This window comes from Thunnus maccoyii, chromosome 8 (assembly GCF_910596095.1).
Source record: "Thunnus maccoyii chromosome 8, fThuMac1.1, whole genome shotgun sequence".
In the NCBI taxonomy this organism is placed as follows: Eukaryota; Metazoa; Chordata; class Actinopteri; order Scombriformes; family Scombridae; genus Thunnus; species Thunnus maccoyii.
In genome coordinates, this window is record NC_056540.1 from 23,293,297 (window position 1) to 23,303,345 (window position 10,049).

The 10,049-nt window shown below is 38.9% G+C and overlaps 1 protein-coding gene across 3 annotated transcripts in view; it reads left to right on the top strand.

Moving 5' to 3' along the window:
• The window catches only part of LOC121901499 (ecto-NOX disulfide-thiol exchanger 2-like), a 195,316-nt gene extending 185,804 nt beyond the window's left edge, over positions 1-9,512 (top strand). For 2 of the 3 annotated variants that reach the window (XM_042418301.1, XM_042418303.1), the window contains 2 exons: positions 4,059-4,144; positions 8,815-9,512. In XM_042418301.1, coding sequence (XP_042274235.1) covers positions 4,059-4,144; positions 8,815-8,946 — 218 coding nt within the window. In that variant the 3' untranslated portion in view covers positions 8,947-9,512. The remainder of the gene's footprint in view (positions 1-4,058; positions 4,145-8,814) is intronic. The other variant, XM_042418302.1, reaches the window with a different exon arrangement.
• The last annotated feature ends 537 nt before the right edge of the window (positions 9,513-10,049 follow it).

The following is a 10,049-nucleotide window of genomic DNA, read 5'->3' on the forward strand; positions in this document are numbered from 1 at the left end:
TTTATGATAATGGGAAATATGGCCAACATCTATCCCCCATGTGTGTAATAAACTACATTATTTATAGACGTAAACAAAGCCTTGTTCTGTTTTGCTGCTTGTTTTCCGGCACGCTGCATTTTCATTGTCAAGGACATTCTCTGGCTCAAAGCATGAAAGATAAAACTTGTGTCTTGTTAGGGAGTTAAAAAGAAATGCAAATTGGGCTAGAATTGACTAAGAAATAGCAGTTCTGTGTATCTGTGCATTTGTGTCCAGTTCTGCTGTTTTTCCAGCGCACAGTGTCCACTGTCATATAGCAGAGCGACTGTGTGATTGGCTTACAGGTAGTTAGGTAATCAATGGTGCTTGTCCTCCTTTCATGCCCACTCTGGCTGTTTGCTGAGGCAGAGATGGGCCACAGTTAAAGATTCTGCCACCTTCTTATGTCAGAATCATTCCTCTTGATGTCTTGTTTGATGCTGAGCTGATGTGAGCACCGCAGGAAAAAGCGACACCCAGCTCCTTAAGGAAAATGTTTCATCAAAAAACAAAGGGATGAATCTCTTTGCCTTCTCTCCTCCACTATGGAAGCCCTGAGAGGCAAGTGAGGGATAAAAATTGTTGTGATCCTTTTTCTAAGTCTGATCTAAATTGTTTTCTCTCCTGTGTTTATGACTCAAGAGCAAATGAAAAAAGGGTTTTGCCAGGATAATCTAAGTTCCTTAATTATTTTTCATCTGTAACAGGTGGGGGAAAAAATGTTTTTTCTAAGTTGCTAAGCTCTAAGTTTTGGTAGGTGAAAATATTTTTCAGGATCATTTTTCCAAGTGTTTGTTGTTGTAATACTCATTTTGGCCACAAGAGGCTGAAATACACCCCCTACCCCATGTTCTATACAGGGTTAAAAGCAGAATGTTTTCTTCCAGATGAGTTTTAATTTCACCATGCACTCTAAACAGTGCATGGTGATAGCAAGTTATGTAACATTAATGTCATGTCTTTCTTTTGGCCAGAATTGTATTTTAATTGGTGCTAATCTGCCATCAACATTAGCTATACTGCCATTAGCCATTAGCCCACTAGCTAACATACTTGGACGTACAGTAAAAATAATCAAGTTGTGTAAATGTCTAATTATGTCCTCCAAAAATAACCATAGGTACAACTCTGACCCAATATTGAAAAGCTGGAAACTGGTCATGTCCGCATCTGATCAGGTTCAGGTACTTGACCAACAATGGAACCTTCAGGTGTGCTTGTACCCTTGAGTTGTGCACTCTGTATTTTTCCTATCGATTTTATCAAGAGAAAGAATGATTCATTTAAATGAAATGGCGCTACTCTTATCAGCAATAATCTTATATTGTACTGTATATCATGGCAAACAAAGGGAAGGGTCTAGAAGTAAAAAAACGAAAGGGAAAGGATAATCCACTTTGAGTGAGAACCATATTTATAATGTATTGAGAAAGTGAGCTAAAAGTGGGTCTTTTTAATGCACTGCACATTGTATAATCATTACTGTGTTTTGCATAAAAGTATTCATGAGGTAAGACTTACAACATGTTCTTATTTTCTCTCTGAGTACTTTCATCTGCCAACAAAATCAAGTTTAGCTCACTGCTCCAATATGCTTGGATAGCTCTGGTCATACGTTACCTACCTAACAACTTACCTATGCACAACTGATCAAACTTAAATTTCTCCTCAACAGTGAGTAGGTCTCATTCTGCCTTCTGTGAAGCAAGACAACATCATTCAGAGTCATACCACTATTACAATTATTGAGGCTGAATTAGTGCTGTGTAATCAGACAAAACAGAGTGTGGAGAGGGCAACCACAGGAGCTGTAACAGCATCAGCTGACTGCTGAGGGACACGCCTGCAGCCGGAGAGGCGGCTGCATCATGATCACTGGTGATTGTCAGGGAGACGGATAGAAAACTCCACGCTGCAACAAACTTTGCGGTGCTTTGGTGAACCTGACTTTGTTTTCTGACAGAATATTATATCGGACTTTGGCAATTCTGAATACAGAACAACAGCGAACAGCAACTGTGTTACCTGTATTTGCGGCTACATCCAGCAGCACTATGCAGCACTCGGTAAGCTCATCCACATAATTTAACTGACTCCAGCGCGCTGGTTTGTTTTATGATCCTTTGAAAACGGATGCGATTTATCTAGACTTGATGAGGAAGAATGTTTTGTAAATAAAAATAAGCCTCAGTAAAGAGATATTATGGTGCTGCTCACTAACTTTGTCTCTGCTAACTTTGTCTTCGGTACGCTGCTGGACGTGAACACACTATAAGTAGAGTCAGTAAGTCTGATTGGACGGGATGCTTGCAATGCATTTTTGTTGTTGTAGGATTCCCCCTTAAGAGCAGTATGGGGAATCTACAAACTTTTTCTTAGTTTTCTCTAGTCATAGGGCACAAAATTCAAAAATAATTGCACATTTCTACTACATAGGTGACCTAGTTTAAAGAAATCATCATATTCATGGTGGTGAATTTTTCCAATAAGTCATAAACAGAAGAGAAAACAATTTAGATCAGACTTAGGAAATGGATCACCAGAATTTTTTTTCTCACTTTCCTCTCAGGGCTTCCATACCTGCCACACAGTGAATGTAGATTAACACAGTTGCATAGTCTTTTAACTATTCTGTTCAAGAAAATCAGAATCAAAAGTATACAAGATGAGAGTTTTTATTTGTATTGTTGAGTGGCAAAAGGCCTTTTCAGGGCATGTGGTATTTTTTCAATAACAATGAAAGCGTTATTGTACTTCAGAGAACACCATTAGAGTCATGAGTTATACACTCTTAAAATAATAATTCTAGTTTATTGCAACATGAGTCTATTTTCATAGTTTTGGTCATTGCTTCCCTGACTAATAGTAAAATTTCACTCACCGCATTAACAGGGCTGGAGCAAGGATTTTAGAAATACTGAGGTCATGAGTCCAATTTAATGTTTGCCTACCCACCAAAGTGTGACATTTAATATGTATTAACTGTTGAATTATATTTTCTTTTTTAAAAAGATGCCAGACAAGGCAAGAAACATGAGTGATCTGATAATTATACAAGTTTGAAACAACCAGCACCCCCAGGTTAGCCTAACTTATTTGGAAGTGAAAACAAAGGTGAGCTGTTAAATTATTAAACTGTCCATTATAAACACCCATTACAGCTTACAGAAAGACCTTCATGTATAACTTTTGCTTGCTGTACAGGTTTGCCACAGATTTATTTATGCAATGAGGCTTTTTTACAGATATTGGGGGTGTGATTGCTTTCAGATAATCTTGCCAAACTGTTGGCTTGCTGTCTGACTGCTTGTGATCCTTGCTCTCTTGTTCTTCTTTGCAGATATTTCTTCTTATTCAATTACTTTTTTGAAGTAAAATGTTGTCAAAACTGGCTATAACAGAAAAAAAACACATTGTTCAGTGTAGAAATCCTGTCAGAGCATCATTGGCACAGAGGGGTCAGATCATTAGGGGACTCATCACGTAGTGTAAAAAGCACTTTGAGTGGTCAGAAGACTAGAAAGGCGCTATACAAGTACAGTCCATTTACCATTTACCATTTACCACTCACCACTCACTGAGCTGGCTGCTTATAGTGTTTTTGTTACTTCTGTTGGCCTTGTGGTGCTCTAAAGACAAGCAAAAGTGGAAGATTATCTCTCTCCTGTCCCTGTGAGTGAGTCAGGAGCAGATGGTTTGGTTGAGCTGGAGGAAAGTTTCAGTACCACATGGCTTTGATGAGCGACAACAGCATCAAAGCTGTCATTAAACACTCCCTCTAATCTGGAGCCACAATATACAAGAGGCTCTTAACTGTGCTGGGAATCTGAGAAAAACCACTTGATGCATGCTCGCTTGTTTTTCAGCCAGGCAAAGGGACGAACAATAATACAAACTGATTTCTGTAATATTCTGTGGTGTTTGATGTTTGACAGGTGACTGAAACTCAAAAGGCTGGAGCTTTGTGACAAGGGTTGTCTTTGAATCAGGACAGTTTAATTTACATATCTTAACATGACCTATTTGTTTACCCTCAGGGATCATTTCAACCTTCTTGTACGTCCACCCGTTTGGAGCCAGCATCGAGTACATCTGTTCCTACCTGCAGCGTTTGGACACCAAGGTAACAGGCAGACACACACACACATCCTAGACATAGTGACATAGATTAAATTTCCCTGTGGGGCTGACATATGGGCCTGCTGTATGCCAGGGTCCCGCTGTGCCATTTTAGACTCCTGGCACGCCAACAAGCCTGAAGTGCAAGCGAGAACCATTTTTTTAGTCTTTGTTTGTCTGAGCAGAGGTTGCTGAACAAATGTGTTGATTTAAAGCAGCGCTGCCTCACATTCGTACACCTGTAGTTACACACAATCACACTGGGAGTTGCCTGATTCAACCACATCCAACTAATATGGGCAGCTGAGTAACCTGCATTTGTTACTGAAGCAGGGTGTCACTCGGGTGAATCCCACTAGGTTTTTCCTACTGATGCAGGATTCAGAACTGCTCACCTTCCCTGCAGCCAAACTCTTTTTTATCTCAACCTTGTAGGCCACAGCTGCTCCTACCTTTTTAAAGGGGATATAACATGTTTTTTGTTTTTGTCATTTATACACTGTTATAATGTTGGATATTCATGTTAAACATCGATTTCCATAGCTTGAGGTGAACGTATGTGAAAATGTCACCTTCACATCAAAAGCTAGGGCTTCAGCCTGCTCTAAACGCTCCATTTGCAAAGTTACTTCTACTTCCCCATCGAACTGACATCAGATTGCCCACAAATTCCCGTCTGTTCCATAGTCTTTGTTGCTATGGTTGTTGGTGCTATGGTTGTTCTATGGGCTGTTCGTGTTGTCCACTTGCATATTTGGGATCGGATTTGGACTACGGATGTATTTGAGAAGTTGACGTTTTGAGTAAACAACAAGAAAATAAGTGAAATCCAACCACCAGAACCGCTGGAAGTCTGCCACGATGCAGCTTGCAGAAGCTGAGCAATCGGAACAGAATGGGCTCATCAGATGGAGGGCCTTAAAGAGACAGGAGCTAAAATGGCCTGTTTCAGACAGAGGCTGAACTGCATAACACCATGTCTACACAGACAGGGTAGTGTGAGCAACATGTTTAGCAGAGCAGCATCAACAGTGAGTGCTCCATTTGTCTACACTGGAGGCGTTCAGGTGCAGTGTTGAGTGTAGGTCACCCATGTTTTGTTTTGTTTTGGTTTTTTTTCTGTTGTTGTTTTTATTGACTTGTAAAGTGTACAGAGACTCTCTGGGTGATGTGCACTTTAAATAAACTGAAGTTGAAACGCCCAATACACAATCACTGTAGTTACACTTGTAAAACTGTGGAAAATAGACTTTTGAACCAATTGAAGGGTATCTTTTCTGTCAGACATGTGTGAGACAGACGACTGAAAAACACAGCTGAAACACTTTTTGTGTAGATACTGTATAAAGGGCTGGTACAAGATAAATAGGGATTTTTTTAACTGTAAAGCATGTAAAGATATTCCAGTAGAGTCCCAGAATAAAAATGTAGCTAGGGTATTATGTCCCCTTTGAGAGTGAGAACCTTTATGTACAGCATGTTTTTCTTTGCTCTGTTTGAGTCTCTCTGTTTCTATTCTGTTGCAGTGATCGCTTTCTAATTTTATCACACATCCTCGCTCACGCAACTTATTGATAAATGTATTCATGTTCTGCATCCATCTGCTGCTGCCTGCCACTGCCAGTTTAGGCTGTTAGTCAGTTTGATTTCTCTGAACGAGGCGACATGTTTGAGCTGATTTCTGGTTTATAACTGAGTTCATAAACCAGAAATCCAGCAACCTTCAATAACAAAGACAGTCAGTGTTATTCTGTTGGATCTGATAGCTCTCCTCTTTTATTTATCTATTACAAAGAAACTGATGTAATGAAATAAACACAAAATGAAATGGTCACTATCTGTAATAGAATGTAGTAGAGCAGCAAGTAACAATTATTTTATGATCAGATAATATGTCTATTATTTTTGGATTAACTAATTAATCACTTAGTCTCAGAGTGTCAGAAAATGGTGAAAAATGTCCATAATGATTTCCCTCAGCCTATGGCGACACTTCAGGATATGTTAATACAATGTTATGTAACAGAGTAAAGCAGCAAAGGCTCACATTTTAGAGGGTGGAAACAGTATATATTTGGCATTTTTGTTTGATTGCTGAGAATCTTGTTTTTGCTGCCTATGGCAAGCTGTTTTAACATTTAATAGCTAGGCTGGATATATATCCATAATTCAGTTCTTCCCAGTCGAAATAAACATTTCAGATATCCACAATGACATTCTTCCTAGCACAAATGATGTCCCTGTCGCCATTCGTGTGTATTGGGCTTTATGTGCACTAGGATATCCACAATTACATTTTTGGTATCTAGAATGAACATTCTGGATATCTGCAATAGAATTCTTACTAGGAAAAACTCCCATTTCAGATATCTAAAATCCCGTTGTTACTAGTCATAACCGAAGTCGTTATTTGCTGTCGGTGAAGAAAGAAAAAGGCTGCCAAGTGTGGCTAGATGTCACACTACGCATGTCCTAAACTCAGAGATGACTGTGACTGAGTGATGATCAGATCAAACTGTCAAACTAGGCAGTGCTGATCAAATATGAATCAAGATTCTGTTACTGATTTGCCTATTTCTCGCCTCAAATGTTTTCAGAAACATATTTTGTGTACTTTTTAACTGCAATATATAAAAATTTTTGATCAGACTGCTGTTTTGAAAACGGACGTGCCAAAACCAAGCACCGCCCAACTCGCAGTACATTACCCACTACGCTGATCTACGTCAATTGCAATTTCAGATATCTAAAACTGCAACCTAGTAAAATTTCCATTGTACATATCCAAAATGACATTTTTAACAGTCAAAATGTATTTTTGGATATTCAAAATTACATTATGGATATCTGGAATGCTTTTTCATCTTGGATATCTTAAATTAAAATTATGCATAGTTACAACTGGTTTGTAGATCTTAATCTGAAATGGGAGTTTTTCCAGTAAGAATTACATTGCATATATCAAAAATGCAATTGTGGATATCTGAAATTGAAAGCCCAATACACATAAATGACAAAAGTGATTCAAAAGCGTCATTTGTCCAGGAAGAATGACATTGTGGATATCTGAAATGTTCATCTTGACAAGGAAGATCTGAATTACAGATATCTGCAATGCATGTCCAGTTTAGCTATTGAACGCTAAAACAGCCACTTCTACTTTTTTAGGTTTTTTACGTATCTTAAATTTATTTTTGACTAGTACAGTCAAAGTTGTAGATATCTTGAAATACAATTTCTACTAGTAAGAATGTTATTGTGGATATCTTTAATTGCCATTCTGACTAGTGAGAATACAATTTTGACAATAAGAAATGCTATTATGGATATCTAAAATGTAATTACAGATAGGAGTGCGGTTCAATTAAATGTTAAAACAGCTTGCCATAGCTGCCCTTCAGTAGTTTAACTTCTCATCTTGCTGCAGTGCTGTATAAGTGTACTTCAGGGTGTGTCACCATATCAGGTGTGGTTAAAGGTGCAACACACTTCAAACTTAAAACAAGGGCAGTGAAACAATAATTTTCAGACTGATATTAAGTTACTCTTTAATCTGTTATTTTAAAATGTCCTTTTCTGTTGATCCAATGATCGATAAATGGAATCTCAGACATCTCAGAGTTTGCTGTTGCTTTGCTTCTTTTCATCGTCTTATCGCTAGACCATGAAGGGTTATTCTTGTCTGAAACAGTTAGAAATTTTTGGCTGTAGCAAAACAGAAGTCAGGGTGGGTGTGGAACATTGATTTTATTGCTTAGAAATCTAACTTTTTTATGAGGAAGATGTAGAGTTTTGTAGAGGTGCTGGTAGCTGGATTTGTTCCCTTCAGACACATCTAGGCTGTTTCCCTCAGTTTCCTTTCTTTATGCTAAGATTAGCTAAACTAATAGGCTGTTTTCTCCAGTTAATAATCTGCTGAAAGACATCAGAGTGGTATTGATTTTCTCATCTAAGTAAAGAAGAAAAAGTATTTCCCAAAATGTTGTAGAGTAAATCCCAAAATGTTGAATTATTGTATAGGTGTATGTGTGTGTTTTGTATGTGTTTGGCATGTTTTATAGGTGAGTGTGGATGTGTGTATCTGAATTTTTGTTCAGGTCTGTGTGTGTGTGTCTGTTTTTCTGTGCATCTGTTGTTTTGATAATGACTCTGCACATAAAGCAGCCCACAGAATTTTTTTCAATACCACTGGCTGGACTCCCCAACAACAAGCCCAATCCCCTCTGCTTATCTGGTGGCTCCACACACACACACAGCTCCATTGTCTGTAATGACACACCAGCCCTATCTCCATGATGGACCTTAATGCATCCTGACATCAGTGCAGGGCTGTAACAACCTAGTTATTAATGCAAGACACTGTGGGTAGTCTACAGCGGCTCGTATGGTGAAATTGTCTCTGTACTGTCACCTTAGCCTTTCAGCTTACTGATTCTCCTCAGCCCACCCGAGTAGTGTGAGCCAGGATGAATCCTGTCACGTATCTCATATTGTCTTGACGCTTGCCCTCGTCATTGGGTTTAAATGAAGGTGTGAGAGATAAATGTGAGCATAATGAAAATGAATAGCAAAGGTGCGAATAGTTGAGGTGTGAGAATGTCTTTGTTAATTTGTGTGTGAAAGTAGTTTTGTGTGGCATCTGAATGTTGCCTTTGTGTATCTGTGTGTTTTCAGATTAACTGCAGCGAAGTGGAGGCTCTTCTCTCTCGGCTGCCTTGCACCTTCAGACAGGAGCTGACCGGAGTAGGAGCCAGTCTGGAGAAACGCTGGAGCTTCTACGGCTTCCAGGGCATCAAGAGCACATAGACTCTGCTGGTGACACTTCTGGGACAATGAAGAGATGAGAGATAGACAGGAAAACGTAGGTAAACTGAGGATGCTCTAGAAATGGGGAGGAAGCCCATAACTAGACAATGGGCCTTACCCACTTAGACAACAGCATAAATTATTCACCGCAGATCTCAGATCAGAAAAGGGTGGTCTATGTAGGTGGCAGAGAGATAAATATACAGGTTTTTGTAATGGCAAATTAATTGGCAGCATCTCTATGGTGACCAAGAGGTGGATGTATCTCTATGGTGACAGACATCTCTCTCTTTCTTTTTTGTACTCATGAGATTCAACTAAAAATCCCAAATTCAGCTGCATTATGGGATCGTTTGTATTTTTATACTCGAGCCCACAGTTGGCTCATTCTGCTCACCCGGGCCTGGACTTTCAGGGCTACACAGGAAAGTCATCAGGGTCTATTTTCAACATTTAAACCCTCCGGCTTCTCTTTTTCCACCTCTTGATTTTTGTACGAGCATGTAAAATAAATTCTATTATTTCCTTCTACCTTCTGTTTTGACTATTAAAAGTGAAAACGTGGCAGATGCAGTGATCAGGTTGATTCATTTATTTCTACATCTCTCAGCGTTGGATTATGTTCCTATTTGGTGTCACATGATTGTACTGTGAGTTGTGAGACCATGAACCTAAAATGCTGCAAATGTTTTATTTGAATCTGATTGTACCAGTGCTTTTCCTATCATCATTATGAATCAATGTTCACATTGTGCCTTCCAGGTCTGGTCCATTTTACAAAGACAGACTATTTTCTCTGCATAATTTTCTTCTAAATTATTACTCTCCTCTGCTGCATTCATGATTATATTTTTTGTCATGTATCCACAGACATTAACTGCTCATTACTTTATTGTTGCAGAATGTGAAAAGGAGCTTTCTTTTGTTTGTCAAACAGCTGGGTGATTTTCTTTCCTGCAAATGTTTTCAACACGTCCAGTTTTCATGCCAGGAAAACAGTTGATACATTAATAGCAGAATAACACATTTGAACACAGCATCGCTCATGTGAAAAGAGGCAGTAAAATGCATCAGGTGGTTTATTTGCTTACAAAAAAGGGCCC